Source organism: Chiloscyllium plagiosum, unplaced genomic scaffold (genome assembly GCF_037043375.1).
Source record: "Chiloscyllium plagiosum isolate Xiang-an unplaced genomic scaffold, Cpla_swu_hap1 HiC_scaffold_18, whole genome shotgun sequence".
Lineage (NCBI taxonomy): Eukaryota > Metazoa > Chordata > Chondrichthyes > Orectolobiformes > Hemiscylliidae > Chiloscyllium > Chiloscyllium plagiosum.
The window spans coordinates 95,593,466-95,613,515 of record NW_028270156.1 but is presented as its reverse complement, the minus strand read 5'-3'; the positions used below and the strand labels follow the sequence as shown (position 1 = coordinate 95,613,515).

General features: G+C 43.7%; 1 protein-coding gene across 1 annotated transcript in view; it reads right to left on the bottom strand.

Annotated features, from left to right (window-relative positions):
• The window catches only part of LOC148147076 (uncharacterized), a 75,508-nt gene extending 68,123 nt beyond the window's left edge, over positions 1–7,385 (bottom strand). Inside the window, exon 1 of the mRNA XM_087996219.1 lies at positions 6,543–7,385. Within this exon, the coding sequence (XP_087852345.1) occupies positions 6,543–7,385 (843 nt within the window). The remainder of the gene's footprint in view (positions 1–6,542) is intronic.
• Positions 7,386–20,050: the final 12,665 nt, after the last annotated feature.

The following is a 20,050-nucleotide window of genomic DNA, read 5'->3' as shown; positions in this document are numbered from 1 at the left end:
TACTGCGCTGTGTTGTTCTATGTTCTATGTATCATTCCAGCTAAGATTGCTTTTCCAAATTGCAGGACCTCTCATTTACCTAAATTGAACTTCATCTGCCTATGTTCAGCCCATTGGTGCATCCAATTAAGATCCCATTGTAATCCGAGGTAACCTTCTTCACTGTCCACTACACCTCCAATTTTGGTGTCCTCTTCACTCTTACTAAGTATACCTCCTATGTTCACATCCAAATCATTTATAAGAACGATGAAAAGTAGTGGACCCGGCACCAATCCTTGTGGCACTTCACTGGTCTCAGATCTCCAATCTGAAAAGCAACCCTCCACCACCATTCTCTGTCTTCTAACTTTGAGCTATGTATTCAAATTGCTAAATCTCCCTGTATTCAATGAGATCTAACCAAGCTAACCAGTCTCCTATATGGAACGTTGTCGATCGTCTTACTGAAGTCCATATAGATCATGTCCACAAATCGGCCGTCATCAATCCTCTTTGTTACTTCACCAAAACACCTCAAGTTTGTGAGACATGATTTCCCAAACACAAAGCCATGCTGACTATCACTAATCAGTCCTTCCCTTTCCAAATAATGTAAATCCTCTCCCTCAGGATTCACTCCAACAACTTTCACTGCACCTATATCCGGCTCACTGTTTGATAGTTTCATGGCTTGTCATTACCACATTTCTTAACCAACTACTAGTCTTCCGGCATCTCACCTTTGGCTATCAATGAGGCAAATATCTCTGCAAGGGGCCCAGCAATCACATTCCCAGCTTCCCACAGAATTCAAGGGTACACCTGATCATGTCCTGGAAATTTACCAAACGTTATGCATTACAACACACCCAACATCTCGTCCTCAATAAGTTGGATATTTTCAAATTTTCACCATCTATTTCCCCAAATCCATATCCTCCATTTCCTTCTCCACAGTAAACACTGATGCCAAATATTCGGTTAGTATCTCCCCCATCTCCTATGGCTCCACATATAGGCTTTCTCGTTGCTGTTTGAGGCATCGAGTTCTGTCTCTCGTTACCGTTTTGTTCTTACGACATTTATATAAAAGAAAATCCTTTTGATTATCCTTACCTATTTCAAAAAGCTATCTCATGTCCCCTTTTTACCGTCTTGATTTCCCTCTTTAGTCACTTCTACTGTCTTTGGAATCTCAGGATCTTTTGGATTTTTGGATTTGAATAAATGCAAACTTTTGCTTCCTGATAAAGCAAACGAGGGCAGTCGAGCCTTGATTAGTGATAGAGAACAAAGACACCAGGTGGTTCAGTTCTTTTAAGATTGCGTCACATGTAGAGAGGGTGGTTACAAAGGTGTTGAAACACATACCTCCATTTTTTTAGATCTTTGAGTATAGGAAATCGTTTTGCTGCGTTTATACAGAATGTAGGTGAGGCTTCTTCTGAAATTCTGTGTCCAATTCTGGTTGCGGTGTTATCGGGAGGATATTATTAAATTGGAGCTGGTTCAGAAGAGATTTACGACGATTTTGATGGGAATGGATGATTTGAATTCTAAGCAGAGGCTGGATAGATTGGAACTACTTTCACTGGAGTGAAGGTGTCTGAGGGGTGATCGTATTAGAGGTCTATAAAATCAAGAGGGGGACGGATAACGTCAATAGCCGATTTCCTTTCCATGGATTGTTTGGATTACCGGGTCTGTTTTCGTGCTGTATATCTTTATGACTAACTCTTGCTGTCTGTGAATTTCTCTATCTTCACAACTCTATCACTATCACCTCATCCAGGAGGGTGCGCGATTCAAGACTGGGTAAATACTTTATAAGGTGAGAGGAGAATGGCTTTAAGAAGACGTTCAGGATTTTTTTTTTTTATTTTTGTACAGACCGCGGTTCATGTGTGAAATGAGCTTCCAGAGGAAGTCGTAGTTGTGAATACAATTACAATTGTAGGGTTGCACAGTGGCTCAGTGGTTAGCATTGCTGCCAAAGCGCCAGGGTCCCAGGTTCGATTCCAGACGTGGGCGACTGTCTCTGTGGAGTTTTCACATTCTTCTCGTGTGTGCGTGGGTTTCTTCCAGGTTCAGGAATGTGTCGGTTAGGTGAATTAGTCATGCGTGGATATTTAGTAGGGGAATGGGATTCTTTGAGAACGACCTTTGGGCAGCTACGTTGTTTGAATGGGTTTGGACAAAGCGGAGGCACGTGGGAATAGTTCAGTTTGGAGTGATTGTTGACGTGGATTGGTTGGATGACCGGGTCTGTCTTGGTTCTATATATCTCTACGACTAACTCTCACTATCTGTGAATTCCTCTTTCTTCACAAATCTATCACTGTCACCTCATCCAGCCGCAGAACTCCCCCTTATCTCTAATTCTTCTGCAGAGCCAAAACTCACACAAGCTCTGCTGCCACAACCATCTCTATCGCTGTGACTTTCTCGAACCTCACAGTCCTCCCGAACACAAATCTCTTCCAGCTTCATTATCCTCCCGATCTCTAATCTTTTCGAATCTCTCCAAGCGCTGCTATATGTGCAATTCCAACCTTGAGAATGCCCTCTTTTAACTTCGTATGTGACGATGGCACTATCAGATCCTGTACCCTCTCCCCAGGCTCCAGAATTTCCTCCTGAACCCCTCCATCTCACTTTACTCCCCAAATCGTCAAACAATCATTTGTCATCTTACCACCTCTCTGACCTTAAGTTCAAATGTGGCTTGTCATATTCCTCTGTCAATCATCTCAGTGATCTACAAGACAGAAAAAGGACTGTGTGGTCTATTGTATCTGTGACAAAGAAAACTGCTTCCAACCTATCCAAATGTATTTTCTAGTAATTAGTCCAAAGTGTTATCTGTCATGGCATCGCCAGTGTACACCTAAATATATATTAAATGTTTTCGGGATTCCTGTGTCTCCCACCCTTACAGACAGTGATGTTTAGTGCAACTATTGCAATATAATGGCATTACCCACAAGAATACGGAGCAGCTGGGTCTGTCCTTCCAGAGATCACTCACACGTTGGTACATTTGGCAGGATCCCAGAGAGAGTGCATAGGAGATTTACCAGGATGGTTCAAAGAATGGCGAATTTTAGTAGCAGAGACGTGGGTGTTGATGGGACTCTCCTTCTCAACCTTTCCCTTGAATGGGCTGGTATAACCTTCAGGTTAAAATAGCACCAGTCATCTCTCCCTAATGAGAGAGCAGCCTTACGGTCTGCTAAGTCTACTAAGTCTTTACCTTTTATACAGTGATCCCACAATGCCTCGGGGTGGAGAGGGGAAATGCTGAACGTGTTGGATAGGACACTATTCAGGCACAGTCATTTGTCCTGGAGGATGTTAACTTTCTTTCATATTGTTGGGAGCTGCACTGATACAGGCAAGTGGAGAATCATCCACAACAATCCTGTTGAGACCTTATAGAGAGCAAACAGACATTGTGGAATCAAAGGTTTGGACAAACTGACATTGTTCTCCTTGTAGCAAAGGAAATAGTGGGGAACTGTGAAATAGGCGTTAAAAAAAGATATACATTAAATCGATAAACTTAACACTCATCAGCTGATTATAAAAGGATTACAGGACAGATATCGAAGAGTTCGGGGAAATCTATTTCGAGAATGGTTCGATTCAAAGGAAAACTTTTATGCAGCAAATGAGAACGAACTGGAAAACAATACTCATATACAATGCAAATATCGAGGTCCTGATGAATTGAGTAATTCTGTTAGAGTTTGGCGTTGCAGTTACTGAGATTACAATCTGAATGTTCACCTGTCATATCCTGTAATACAAGTTTATAAAACGCGTCACTGTCAGTTAAGATTGGAAACTCAAACCATCTTTTCCTACTGCCGCAGGATACTGGAGACATTACCCCTTGTGGACATCAGCAGTCAATACAGGGGAAACTCTATGTGGTTTCTATGAGTTTGCACCTTGGGACTTCATGTGACTGAACAGAACAGATTTTTGACACATGGGACAGAATATTCCAAGGGCTGCTGAGATGTGGTGAGCAGGATTTGCTTCATTTCATTCCTTCCGAGTTGCCACTGCACCTCACGAATTAGACATTGGGTGTGAAAGGCGAATGCAGCTTGATGGGCAGGTTATCGGCATTCTGAAGAATGGTCAGCAATGCCCTTGCAGTCATTCCATAGAGTATCCCGAAAAGGATAACAACTGAGCATGCTGCTCACTGCCCAGAACTCCCAGGAAATGTTTAGAAGAATGAGGTGTGAAATCTCCGAGAAAAGCATACCTTTAAAGGTCCAAGAGGATTATAATACAGAGAGATATTTACAGGAGAAGTGAGCAACAAGTTCGAAAATGGAATATAACTTGGGAAATTGTGAAGTTGTTCATTTTGGGGAGATACTAAAAGAACAGCGTACTATTTAAATGGTGTAAACTGTAGAAAGCTAAAGGTAATTGCGCAGAAAACACAGAAAGCTAGCACGCAGTGAGTACAGGTCATCAAGAAGGGGAGGAAGAATGTTGCTCCTTATTTCAAGGGGTTTTCAGTGTAAGTGTTCGAAGTATATACTTAGGGCAACTGTCCGAAGTGCGAATGAGACCACATCTGGAGTAATGTAAGACGTTTTGGTCTGTTTATTTAATGAAATGTATCACTTCATTGGAGGCATTTCAGAGAACATTGACTGGGATAATCCCTGATTTGGAGGGATTATCATTTAAGCAATGGCTGTTGAAATTGGGAAACTTCTCCCTGGATTTTGGGAGAATGAGAGGCGATACGATTGAAACATATATGATTCTTAAGGGGTTTGACAGGGTAAATACTCAGAAGCTGGTTCCAAACATGGGGGTGTCCAGAACCAGATTCTGCATCATTTACGGAATCAGTGGTTCTGTTTCGGATTCATCAGGCATACAGCAACACAGACACGGGTAGGGGGTTTCCGTAGCAATGGAGCTGAGATGAGGAGCAGACAAGCAACATTTAAGAGATTGTAATTTCTGGCGTTTGTAATTGTGTAGATGTCTGATCAGAAGCTAACCTTGGGTTCAGAATGGCGAGCAATATTGTGCAGAGCGTAGTTCTGCCTCAGAGAGATCCCAGTCAGAGGGAGAAGCTCAGCTGAATGGGAAATTAATTTGTAATAACAACTGATCGCATTGGTTTCAAACATTGCAACGTTTCATTGGAAGAACTACCACTGAATCGGATAGAAAAATCGTGATAAGCAATTTGATAACTGTTGTGGTTCTGTGCGACGAGCTGGAAGTTTTTGTTGCAAACGTTTCGTCCCCTGTCTAGGTGACATCCGCAGTGCTTGGGAGCCTCCTATGAGGCATTTCTGTGGTGTTTCCTTCGGCATTTATAGTGACCTGACCCTGCCGCTTCCGGTTGTTTCAGCTGTCCGCTGTCGTGGCCGGTATATTGGGTCCAGGTCTATTTGTTTGTTGATGGCGTTTGTGGATGAGTGCCATGCTTCTCGGAATTCCCTGGCTGTTCTTTGTTTGGCTTGCCCTATAATGGTAATGTTGTCCCAGTCGAATTCATGTTGCTTGTCGTCTGCGTGTGTGGCTACTCAGGATAGCTGGTCGTGTCGTTTCGTGGCTAGTTGATGTTCGTGGATGCGGATCGTTAGCTGTCTTCCTGTTTGACCTATATAGTGTTTTGTGCAGTCCTTGCATGGGATTTTGTACACTACATTAGTTTTGCTCATGTTGGGTATCGGGTCCTTCGTTCTGGTGAGTTGTTGTCTGCGTGTGGCTGTTGGTTTGTGTGCTATTATGAGTCCTAGTGGTCGCAGTCGTCTAGCTGTCAGTTCAGAGATGTTTTTGATGTATGGTAATGTGGCTAGTTCTTTGGATTGTGGCAGGTCCTCGTTCCGTGGTCCATCCCTTAGGCATCTGTTGATGAAATTGCGAGGGTATCCGTTTTTGGCGAATACCTTGTATAGGTGTTCCTCTTCCTCTTTTTGCAGTTCTGGTGTGCTGCAGTGTGTTGTGGCCCTTTTGAATAGTGTCTTGATGCAACTTCGTTTGTGTGTGTTGGGGTGGTTGCTTTCATAGTTCAGGACTTGATCTGTGTGTGTGGCTTTCCTGTATACCTTTGTGGTGAATTCTCCGTTTGGTGTTCTCTGTACCATCACGTCTAGGAATGGGAGTTGGTTGTCCTTTTCTTCTTCTCTCGTGAATCGGATGCCTGTGAGTGTGGAGTTGATGATCCGGTATGTTTTCTCTATTTCCGTGTTTTTAATGATTACAAAGGTGTCATCCACGTATCTGACACAGATTTTGGGTTGAATTTGTGGTAGGACTGTCTGTTCTAACCTTTGCATTACTGCTTCTGCTATGAGTCCCGTGATCGGTGAGCCCATGGGTGTTCCGTTGATTTGTTCGTATATCTGGTTGTTGAATGTGAAGTGTGTTGTGAGGCACAAGTCTAGTAGTTTAAGTATGCCGTCTTTGTCGATGGGTTAAAAGTCCTGTTGTCTGTTATGTCTGTCCAGCAGGTTGGCTAATGTTTCTCTTGCTAGGGTTTTGTCAATAGAGGTGAACAGTGCCGTTACGTCGAATGAGACCATGGTTTCTTCTTTGTCTATGTGTATATTTCTGATGCTGTCCAAGAATTCCTGTGTTGATTGTATAGAGTGTCTGGATCCGTTGATCAGGTGTTTCAGTTTCTGCTGTAGTTCTTTAGCCAGTTTGTGTGATGGTGTCCCTGGTCGTGATACTATGGATCTGAGTGGGATGTCTGGTTTGTGCACTTCAGGTAGTCCATAGAATCTTGGGGTGTTGTTGCTTTCAGGTTTCATTCTTTGTAGGTCAGACCTGGTTATCTGTCCGGATTTTTGTAGATTCCTCAGTGTGTTGTTTATCCTATTGGTGAGCTGTGGGGTGGGGTCAAACTCCCTCTTTTGGGAGGTGTTGGTATCTGCAAGTAGTTGTTGTGCATTTTGGGTGTACTCTGCTTTGTCCAGGATGACCGTCATTCTTTCTTTGTCTGCTGGTAGTATGATTATGTTCTTATCGTTTCTTAGTGATTTTAGTGCTTCCCTCTCCTTGGTGTTGCGGTTATGTGTTTGTCTTTTCCTTGTTATCAGAGGTACGATACTTTGTCTCACTGTTTGTTGTGTCTCTTCTGTCAGTCCATTGTTCCTGAGTGTGTATTCTAGTGCTGCTAGGAAGTCTGCTGTCTTGGCGTCCCTGTGGTTGTAGTTGAGTCCCTTGGCCAGTATTGATCTTTCCGTGTCTGTTAGCTGTCTGTTGGAGAGGTATTTAACACAGGTGTGTGTTGTGGTGTCTTCTTTGTTGTGTGTTAATTTGGCCAATTTTTCTTTTAGTGCCTTTTTTTGCGGTGTGTAGTCCTGTTCTGTCCTATACTGACAGCCTGTTCTGTGGTCCGGGTCCATTCCTGATTAGTGGTTTTTGAAATTAACGACTTTTGGCGCGCAATTTCTTGTCTGTATCTGTGAAGTTGGTTGTGAGCGTGTGTAATCATTACCTGCATCATCCTGAATCCGTTCTGTCTGGCTGTGTCTCTGGCTTGTGGGTTGTTGACTGGCGGTCTGTATCTGACACTTCGTGCAAGGATTCGATTCTTTCGGCATCCATGCAGGAACTGGAGTTGTTCGTATGTGGCGCTTAGGCGGTTAGTGCAGGATTCCCATTTCCTGGCTTGTCTTAGCGTCTCTCGCCCGTAGGTGTTCAAAGTTTGTGTGAAGATTTGTAGCTCGGGTGCTCGTTGTGGTTCTATTCGCCAAGCTGGAAGTCTTTGTTGCAAACGTTTCGGCCCCTGTCTAGGTGATATCCTCAGTGCTTGAGAGCCTCCTGTGAAGCGCTTCTGTGGTGTTTCCTTCGGCATTTATAGTGGCTTGTCCCTGCCGCTTCCGGTTGTCAGTTTCAGCTGTCCACTGTCGTGGCCGGTATATTGGGTCCAGGTCGATGTGTTTGTTGATGGAGTTTGTGGATGAGTGCCATGCTTCTAGGAATTCCCTGCCTGTTCTTTGTTTGGCTTGCCCGAAATGGTAGTGTTGTCCCAGTTGAATTCATGTTGCTTCTCGCCTTCGTGTGTGGCAACTAGGGACAGCTGGTCCTTTGTAATCATTAAAAACACGGAAATAGTGAAAATACTCCGGATCATCAACTCCACACTCACAGGCATCCGATTCACGAGAGAAGAAGAAAAGGACAACCAACTCCCATTCCTAGACGTGATGGTACAGAGAACACCAAACGGAGAATTCACCACAAAGGTATACAGGAAAGCCACACACACAGATCAAGTCCTGAACTATGAAAGCAACCACCCCAACACACACAAACGAAGTTGCATCAAGACACTATTCAAAAGGGCCACAACACACTGCAGCACACCAGAACTGCAAAAAGAGGAAGAGGAACACCTATACAAGGTATTCGCCAAAAACGGATACCCTCGCAATTTCATCAACAGATGCCTAAGGGATGGACCACGGAACGAGGACCTGCCACAATCCAAAGAACTAGCCACATTACCATACATCAAAAACATCTCTGAACTGACAGCTAGACGACTGCGACCACTAGGACTCATAATAGCACACAAACCAACAGCCACACGCAGACAACAACTCACCAGAACGAAGGACCCGATACCCAACATGAGCAAAACTAATGTAGTGTACAAAATCCCATGTAAGGACTGCACAAAACACTATATAGGACAAACAGGAAGACAGCTAACGATCCGCATCCACGAACATCAACTAGCCACGAAACGACACGACCAGCTATCCCTAGTAGCCACACACGCAGACGACAAGCAACATGAATTCGACTGGGACAACACTACTATCATAGGGCAAGCCAAACAGAGAACAGCCAGGGAATTCCTAGAAGCTTGGCACTCATCCACAAACTCCATCAATAAACAAATCGACCTGGACCCAATATTACCGGCCACGACAGTGGACAGCTGAAACTGACAACCGGAAGCGGCAGGGACAGGCCACTATAAATGCCGAAGGAAACACCACAGAAGCGCTTCACAGGAGGCTCCCAAGCACTGAGAATGACACCTAGACAGGGGACGAAACGTTTGCAACAAAAACTTCCAGCACGACGAACAGAACCACAACAACGAGTACCCGAGCTACAAATCTTCACACAAACTTTGAATTTGATGACTGTAACAGTGCAGCAATGGAGAGAGATTCGAATAGATTAGATTACATACAGTGTGAAAACAGGCCCTTCGTCCCAACCAGACCGAAGACTAACCCAACCAGACCGAATTCCATCTGACTAATGCACCTAACACTACTGGAAATTTAACATGGCCAATTCACCTGACCTGCGCATCTTTGGACTGTGGGAGGAAACCGGAACACCCGACGGAAGCCCACCCAGACACGAGGAGAATGTACAAATTCCATATCGACAGTCACCCAAGGCTGGATTCAAACCAGGGACCCTGGTGCGGTGAGGCAGCAGTGCTAAACACAGTGCCATTATGCCACCTCGTGAGGATGTTAATGAGGTACAATACAATACATGTATTGTTTCTGTACGTGTGAAACCCAACACGATATTTTGAACGATGTCATCTCCTGGATGTATGTAGGTGAGAAACAGGAGGGACTATGGATTATTCCTGGAGGGACACCAAATAAAGGAATTCAGAAAGGAAAGGGAAAGTGGAGATGGAGCAAGAGTTTCCAACGACAGTGAGCTCAAATATTAGATTTAGCGGAATGGGTGAGAAGGACATAACGAGAAAAGACAGACATAACAAAGAACAGTATCTGAGATGTGGTGAGGGAGACTGATGAGGAGGAGGATAAGACAAAGTTGTAGTGTCTGTAGTTTAGTGAGGCTAGGGGAAAGGGTCAAGATGAGCTCTAATTAAGCTTGACAAGAAAATGGAGAAAGCTGTTAGTTTCAGACTCAAACGATGAGAACCACGTGAGGCAGTTTGGCTTGGTAGGCTAATGAAAGGGATGGAAGCAGCAGAGGCAGCTGATCGGATTGTATGTGCTCCTCACTTGTTGGGGAGAATGGAGAAGACAGGATGATGGACAGTGTTCAACAAAGAAACAAATCCTGGGTTAGTGATATTTAAAATGAGTGAACAAACCTGATGTATTTAACTTCTATCCAGAATATTAAAATGTAAAACTGAAGTCCGGATTCGAATCCTACCTCGGTTGATAGTGAAATCTGAATTCAATTAAAAAAAAAAACAACTGAAATTACGAACCGACTGATCTCCATTGAACAATTGCCAATGGCAGAATAAATCACCAATGCCCTCCCGGGAAAGGTAACTGCCAATGTAGCAGTGGCCCAGCAAGCTACTCATTGTCTTCATCACTGTAAAGTCTCAACAAAGAAAATAAACTGGATGGACCATATGGCATCTATCAAGGCATCAGAAAATACAACCACAGAATCAACCCTCTCAACCCTGCAAATTTCTCTTCACTAACATCTGGCGCAAGTACGAATATGTGGACAGCTGTCTCACAGACTAACCATGGAACAGCTTGACATAGTCTTACTCACGGAATCATAAATTACTGACAATAACGAGAACCCGGAATCACCATTCCTAGATATGTCCTATCCCACCAGCAGGACAGACCAGACAGAGGTGGTGGCACAGTGGTGTACAGACAGGAAGGACTTGCCCAGGGAGTACTCAGCATTAACAGAAGACGGCAGGATGTCTCATGGCTTCTGCTGATTACCATATACCGTCCTCCCTCGGCTGATGCATCAGTACTCCTCCATGTTGAGCAATACTTGTATGAATCACTGAGGGTGTAAATGGTGCTAACCGTACTCTGGCTATGGGTTTTCAATATGCACCACTAAGATTAACTCAGCAACAGGATTAGTGACTCAGCTGGTTGGGTCCTAAAGGACGTAGCTGCTCAACTGGGCCTGCAGCAGGTGGTGAGAGAACCAAGACGAGGGAAAAACATACTTGATCTCATTGTTATGAATTGACCAGCTACAGATACATCTGTCCATAACAGCATTAGTAAGAACGACCATCACACAGTCCTTTGGAGACAATGCCTTGCATTCACGTGGAGAGTCGTCTCCACTGTGTTTACAGACACTGTCACTTTGTTGAATGGGATATACTTCGAGCAGATGGCGGACCTCAAAACGGGGCATCTCTGAGGCACTGTGGTACAACAATAGCAGAATTGCACTCCAGCACAACCTGAAATCTCATGGCCTGTCATACCCGCACTTAACCATTACCATCAAGATAGTGGATCAATCCTGGTTCAGTGCAAGATGAAAGTATCCTGCCAAAAACTTCGATTTTGCTGCTCCTCAGATGCTGCCTGACCCGCTGTGCTTTTCCAGCATCACTGTAATCTTGTAATATACCTAAAAGAGCTACCGAACGAGCATGCCAAACAGCACAAGCGACAAGAAATAGAACTAAGCGATCCCTCAACCAATGGATTATATCTGAGCTCTGCAATTCTATCATGAATGGTGATGGACAATTAAACAACTCATTGGAGGAAGCATAATTGAATATCCCCACTCTTACTTGATGGAGGGGCCTCACACATTCATGCAAAAACTAGGAAACAGCATTTGCAGCAATTTTCTATCTCAGCCTTCTCCAGTGGTCCCCAACATCATAGATGCTTAACCAATCGTTTCAGTTCAAATAATATCAAGAAATGGACAAAGAGTGTAAGGGGTATGAGCCCTGCCAACATTCGGGTTACGGTAATGATAGCTTGTGCTCCAGAACTTTCCAACCACAAACCCCAGTACCGCTCCAGCACTGGCATCGACTGACAATATGGAACGTTGCCGAGGTCTGTTCAATGCAGAAACACAGGAAACAGCCAACACAGCCAATTTCCCTCCATCAATCCACACTCGATCAGTAGTAAAGTAATGGAAGGTGTCGTCAACAGTGCTCTCACGCAGCAGCTGCTCCGCAATAACCTGCTCAGTGATGCCAAGTTTAGGTTCTGCCAGAGCCATTCAGTTCCTGAGCTTTTTGCAGACTTGATTCACAAACTGACAAACAGCTGAATCCCAGAGATGAGCTGAGGGTGACAGCCTAATCCCACTCCAAAACCGCTATTTCTACATCAGTGACTTCGCACAACTCCACCCCAGTCTCAGCTCAATTGGTGAATCTCTTATCCATCTCAATGCTATCTCCAGACTTATTATCCAAACACACTCCTGGCCAGACTTCCACATTCAACTTACATGTAACCTCAAAGATATCTAACGATCTGCTACCCAATTGCTCACTTAGACCAAACCTTGTTGATCCATCAAAAGGTTCCTATTTATAAGCAACAAGAACATAAAATTCTCACCCTTGATTTAATTCTTGGCTGTGAACATTGCGATCTTCCTGCACCACACGACATTTGAGATCTCGACAACTTATTTTCTTTCAGACTCCCAACCATGTTTACGCATTACTTCACCTGCCTGGCTCTTTCTCCTGTTGCCAAGGCAACACTATCTGGAATTCCCACCCTCACGCTTTCAGGTGTGCTTTCATCCTTGAAGCTATCACTGAATTCCTGCTTATTTGGGCAATGTTTTTGATCACCTAACCTAATATCTCTTATGTCAGAAGTTATAAAAATAGTAAAAGTACACACTGTTTTGAATTTACACATAAGTTGTCACCTCTTCACTGTTGCTGAGTGAATCATCTGTAACATCTCTGAGCGAACGACATTGTGGGAATATCTAAATCACAGGAACTGCAGCAGGACAAGGAAGTCAAACATCACATTCTCCACAGGCAACCGTGGCATTGATCATTGGTATCTGTGGAGGGAGAAAAACAGCTGACGTTTCAGGGAGTGCAAAATGAATGACAGTGAATGAAAATGGTGCAGAATTTGACAGTCAGAAGTGGAAGGAAAATCTACTTTTTTCGAGAAACGAATTATTGATCGTTACAGATATTGTTGAAACTGTAATCCGTTAAGATAGCAGCTAATGCTCAGAGGCTGAGCAGCAGTGGAGAGTCATTTATAAAAGTTCTGTGAAAGTAACAATAAACCACTAAACAAGCCAACAAGTTGTGTCCGAAGACTCTAACATCTCCTTGCACATCACCAAGGACATTTAGCTCCTGGGCCTTCTCCACACCCAAATACAAAGCATATGATGCCTGGAGGAAGAATGCCTCATCTTCCGCCTTGGTACCCTCCAATGACATGGGATCAATGTGGATTTGAGCAATTTCCACATTTCCACCCACCCCCCCACTTTATCCCAGATACAAACTTCCAACTTGGCACCGCCCTCTTGACATGTCTTTCCAGTCCATTTTCCTTCCCACAGATCGGCTGCTGCCTGACCTGCTGTGCTTTCCAGCATCACGCTCTTGGACTTTGAAAACATCCTGACTCTGGCACATTGTGTAAATTCTGCACTATCACTCCCTGCCAGGGAAGGCTGCGCATCCGTCCTGCTGCAGCTTGCCCCTCACAAACATGACCGCCGAGGATCACGTCCCTTCAATAAAGATTCCAGCGCTCACTCGGGTCTATTGCGATCTGAGGCAAACACAGGCTTGGGATTTTCAAATTTGTGTTTTCCGATGTGCTCGAAGTTGCTGTAAAACTTCTGAGCACATACCAACACCATTCCCCTCCTTCTTCATGCTGTTCATTTCTTACCTTTCGCGGGTTCTGCACAATCATGTTCCCAATGTCTTGTTCATAACAATAATGTGCTGCTCGCGAGGCTGATCATTTGGTCAAATATAGCCCCGCCCCCCATTCACTCCGATTGTTTGGCGCTCTAATCCAGCGCCCTGTCCTCTTATTGGTCCCGCGCTGACATCAATCACCTGTGGCCCATTGTGGGCTGTTGCATGCACAGCGCTTCTGCTTGACTCCTGTTCATCAGATAGAAGAGTGAATGTTCATTCCTGTTTCTCCCATTGTCAGAAAATAACAACAACTACTTGCATTGTATGGAGCTTTCGACATTGACAAATCTCCTAAAGTGCTTCATGAATGATGAAAAAATTTGATTAAAGAGAACGATTTAAAATTCATCTTAAAGGAGGTCAGAGCGGTTAGGGAGGATATCCCAGAAGATTGTGTCCTCGGCGGCTCCAATCTTGGAGTGATGTAGATGGGGAACATTTTACAATGGAGACAGTGAGTGGCTAACAGTAGGTTAACAACCCCTTGTCCTAGCCCACTACCCACACACCACACCTTCTTATCGCAGCCTGCCATTATACACTACCTATGGTTAGCCACTAACAATCTGCATTAACAGCTGTTCACCCTCCTCGCCACATCATTATCCATTCTTTACACAACCATTCTTATCGCTCTATCCCCATCTATCCTTTATTCCTTATATCCGCCCCCACCCCACCCTACCTTCTGCATATAAACCATTTTTTTCCGGTAACATCAGCTCAAGATCACTGAGATGTGAAGCTTTAGTTTTGATTTCTCTTCACATATGTTGCTAGAACTGCTGACCTTTTCCAGAACTTCCTGGTTGTTGTTTCTGATTACAGCATTCACAGTTATTTTGGTTTTCTCTGGAGAGTCCGTCACTGTCACTGCAGTCTCTCCCACTTCCTTCACACTCACTGGGTACCCCCTCACAGTGACTGTGCGCCTGGCCAGATCATAGTCACGTGTCAGGCTGCTGTTCACTCTCATTGACTGCATGGCCACACCAACTCTTCTTCTCTTATTTGGTGAGCTGTTGTCAATCTGCCGGGCTCCGTTGTGAGGTGAGTGGTGGGATCATCCTTCTCTCTGCCCTGCGATGAGCTTCGTTATTGAAATGGGGCAGTAGGACAGAGCATAGGGGTTGGGGGCTATACAACCCATTGGGGCTGTTGTCTCTCCGTCTGGAGATGCTGAAAATCTGTCGCAATTCCCTTGCCATTTGCCCATAGTCCTCCAAATCGTTTTTTTAAAATGAGAATTCCAAATCTGTTTGAGAATAACTGCTGAATCTGTCTCCAGCTGCCAGTCAGACTGTTCCAGATGCTCTGAACTTACTGAGTAAAATAATCTTCACTATTTAACCCTGCATTATTTGTCAATTATCTGAAAGTAGTTTCTAAAAATTGTGTCAGTGTTAACAATTCCTCTCTGTCTGCAAATTAAATATCCTGGAAACAAATCTGCACCTGGTCGAAATCACTGCTTAACCTTCTCAGCTCTAACGACAATTATCTGTGCTTCTGCTGGCTCTCCATTAAAGAAAAATGCAGATTATTTTAGTTTATTAGTGTATACAGAAGTGCAACACAATTCGACCAAGACAACTAGAAATCCTAAGCAAATGGAATACCATTTGCCAGCTTTTGGTCCATATCCCTCGAACCCCTTCATATTCATGAACCCAATCGGAAGCCTTTAAATGTTGTAATTGTATCAGCCTCCACTACTTGATCTGGCAGCTCATTCCATACATATACCACACTCAGCTTGAAAGTGATGCCCCTTAAATCCCTTTAAAATCTTTGCCCTCTCAACTTTAACCCATTTGCTCTTGTTTGGACCCACTAACATGGGGAGAAAATACCTCGGCTGTTCACCTTATCCATGCCCGTCATGAATTTATAAATCTCCATTAGGTCACCTTTCAGTCTGTGACTCTCCAGAGAAAAATAGACCCAGGTTATTCAGCCTTTCCCTGTCGCCCAAATACTCCAATCCTGGCAATGTCTTGTCTGATCCCTTTCACATTTCACATTGCCCTTCCGAGAACTGGGAAATTCAAACTTAACATACAATTCCAGAAGTGGCTTAATCAATGTTCTGTTCAGTCACAATATGATGTCACAGCTTCTCTATTCAACGTATTGACCAATATATATAAGGGTACCAAATGCTGCCTTGATTCCCCTGCCTACCGGCAACTGTACTTTCAAGGAAAAATGAACCTGCACTCCATGGTCGTTTTGTTCAGCAGAACTTGCCAGGACCTTACCATTGATTGCATAAATCCTATCCTGATTTGCCTTTCCAAAATGCAACAGCTCACATTTATCTAAATTGAGCTCCGTCTTCCATTTCACACTATATTGGCCCATCTGATCAAGATCCTGTTGTATCTGAACGAACTTTCATCACTGTCCACTACACCTCCAATTTTGATATACTCTGTAACCTACTGATCATACCACATATATCTACATCCAAGTCATTTATATAAATCATTCTCTAATGTCACTCAGGGAAGGAATCTGCCATCCTTATCTGATCTGGCTTACATGTGACTCCTGACCTATAGCAACGTGGTAGTCTCTTAACTGCCTTCTAGATAATTAGGGATGAGCAATAAATGCTGGCCCAGCCAGTGACCTCCTCATGTGTGAATAAATGAAAAAAACAAGGTTAAGTTTTGTTCCTTCTCTGGTAGGTACATCTTACAATATGAACCAAAAATGTTCTCGTATACATTGAACAAACACCTTTCCATCCAAGCCCTTAACAACATTCCGAGGCTTAGTTTGGAAAGTTGAAACTCCTTATCATTACAACCACATTATTCTTTCAGATACCTGAGATCTTCCGGTAAATTTGTTTATCAATTCCCAACTGACTGTTGGGGTGGGGGGGTTGGGGGGGGGGGGGGGGGGTTGGGGAAGGGTGGGTGTTGTCGATCGCACAATCCCAATAAGGAGATCATCATTTTTTTTATTTCTCCGTTCCAATCAAATAACGTACCTGGATGGGCTCCCAGGAATGTCCTCCTGAATTCCAGCCATAATGTTATCCTTAAGCAAAATCGCCACTCCCCCTGCTCTGATCTCCCTTTCTCTCCTTGCTATAACATTGATATCTTGGAACATTGAGCTGCTAGTCCTATTCACCTATCATGCCTTTGTAGTTGCGATAATAACGCAGTGCCATGTTCAAAACCAAAACCTGCGCTCATCTGCCTGACTGGTCAAGACTGAAATAAAAGCAGTGTAACTGCACGGTCGCACCTCATTCTGTGGCTTGCTCTTGCTTGTCTGACCTCTTGCTTGTCAGCCTCACATTTAAGTGTTTTCTCTCTGTCTCTTTGGGTTTACCCCTACTCCATCACTGGTTTAATGGCTCCTGAGCAGCACTAGCAAATCTCCCTGCCTGGATTTTAGTCCCCTTCCAATGCAGATGCAATCTTTCCTTGCTATGTCGGTCAGATATACGCCAGAAGAAATTCCCATGATCCAAATATGTAATTCCTTCTCACCTGCAACAGCTCCTTCGCCACACATTCATCTCCTCCATCCTGATATTCCTACTCTCGCTAGCATGTTGCACCGGGAGTAATCTAGGTATTACTATCCTTGAGAAACTGTTTTTAACCTCCTACATAATTTCCTGCATTCTCTCATCAGGACCCCCATCCTCTGTCATTGGTACCAATGTGCAATGACCTCCCACTGATGATTCTCCGCTTTGAATATATTTTGCTCTCAATCTGAGGCATCCTTGATCCTGGCATGAGGGAGGCACCAACACATTCTGATGTCTTACTGTCAGCTGCAGAAACGGAAGTCTGTGCCCCTTGTTAGAGAGTCCCCAATCATAATTGATTATCTGGATCCTGATATACCTCACATTAGAGTAGAGCCAGTCTCAGCACCAGTAACTTGGCTGCTCGTGCTACATTTCCCTGAACGACTAGTAACCACTAAATTTTCCAAACCAGAATACTTTTTTGAGGTGGGGACAGGCACAGCAGACTCCTGCATTACCTGCCGAACCCTTGCACCTTTCTTGGATGTAACCCATCTACCTGATCGTATCTGCAATATCCTACAATCCTGAGACTGCCACCTATAACACCCCCTGGCTCTTGTCAATTCCTCACTGCGTGCAATCACTCCACAATCATCTGATGAAGGAACAGTGCAACGAAAGCTAGTGCTTCCAAATAAATCTGTTGAACTATATCCTGGTGTGGTCTGATTTTTAACTCTATCTACCGCAGTCTAACACCGGCATCTCCAAATCATTTAATCCCTCCCCAACCCATCCATGAAATCCGATAGGACTTGCAATCACACCTCCTTCAGATATAATCATCAGGATCATTGCAACTCTCCTTAATCTCACACATCCGACAGGAGCAGCATGTCCCTGGAAACAGGCCATCTCTCCGCGTTAACAATCTACAAATCCAGAAAAAGGCACAGTCTTACTGATCTACAAAATAATGCCCGAGACTAACTTAATGCCTATGTCTTACATTTTAAAAATGTAAACAAGAAACCGTAAGACATATTAAAAAGAAACCATCACTTTACACACTACTGTAGACGGATCAAACTAAAACAGAATAAGATTGTTGTTTTAAGAGATTGATACCCACTGAGATGATCCCTGACTTTTAGTAGTTCTGAGATTGAGGTCTTACTGAGAGAAGTTGTGAAACGTCACTTTGTGTCTCTTTTCTCCCAGTTCCATTTCCAGAGAGGTTTCTAACTTCACAGCCAGTCAGTCGAGAGAGTTCACTGCTTTCGTTTCATTCGCTGAGGGTTGCCTTTGCTGCACAGACCAGTATTTATTGGCTATTTTTATTTGACTTGGAGAAGTTGGTGGAAACTGCCTTCCTGAAATGCTGCAGTCCATGTACACCGGTGATGTTTGGACAATGATCCCCTTTAGCCTCACAGCCCTCCCTGTCTCTGCACTGCCCCTCAAGTCTCACATCCCTCCCCAGCTCTGTAATCGCCCCTCCAGTTTCAGGGATTACATGTCTGTGATACAAGATTTTCATTTCGATTCATTTTTTGTTTCTTTTATCTCAAAAATATAAAATAAAAATCCAAAAAAGTGAAATATTTTCTCCCCCCATGCAGACTTCTGTGAGATGACCTCTGGGAGAGGCCGATACATGGACGTTTCAGTGCGTAATCTCAAATTGTACACATAGATTGACTGACCTTTTTGTTTTGAACCTGAGTAAAAAGGGAGGCAATGGCCGAATGGTATTCTTGACAGACGAGTAGTATGTGTAATGTTCCGAGGATTAGGGTTAGAATCCCAACATGGCTGATGGTGTCATCTGAATTCAATAAAATCTAGAATGAAAAGTCTAATGATGATCATGAAACGATTGTCGATTGTTTGAAGAAAAAAACATTTGGTTCACTAATGTCCTTTAGGGAAGGAAACTATCAACCTCACCTGGTCTAGCCAACATATGACTCCAGACCCACAGCAATGTGGCTGACTCTCAACTGCCTTCTGGGAAAATACCTACATTCTCGGAGTGAACAAACAAAAAAGATCTATTTTTAAATTGTGGGTGAGAGCATTTTTTCAAAAGAAATTGTGTTTTAAAAATAATTTAAAAAAATAACCTGAGTTGAATGGCACTATAGACGCTTCAATACTTAGAGAGAACGCAAGGAACAAATAGACAGAGAGATCTCTGATATAAAGTCAGAATAATGTTGTAATAGTGGGTGATTCATGTTTTTCAAACATTGACTTAGACGACCGTAGTGTGAAAGGTTTGATTGGATCAGAGTTTGTGAAATGGGTTCAAGACAATATTCTTTATCCATATGCAATATTTCTGTCAGAAATCGAGCAACACCTGACATTTGCTTGGCACATAAGATAGCGAAAGGAACTAAAGTGATTGTACGGGAACAGTTTGGGTGGGAGGAAATTGGGGGCACCATTGAGAAATATCTGTACAACTGACAACAGCAGGTGAGCTGCCTGATGACTGGAGAGTGGCTAATGCTTTCTTTAACACTCCTTGTTAAAGCAAGGATATAAGGAGAAGCCTGGGAACTGTAGACCTCTGAGCCGGACTTCAGAGGTGTGGAAGCTGTTGGAGGTGATTCTGAAGATTAGGATTTGCATATTTTTGGAGAGCTAAGGAATGATTATGGATATTCAGTATGGTTATATAAGAGGGTGTCTCACAAACTTGATTGAGGTTTTAAGTTAGTCACCAAGAAAATCAATGATGGCAGGGCATTAGACATTGTTTATTTTGACTTTAGTAAAGCCTTTGAAAAGGTTCTGCATGGGAAACGAATTTGTAAAGTTCGATCACGTGGGATTCAGGGACAGCTTGC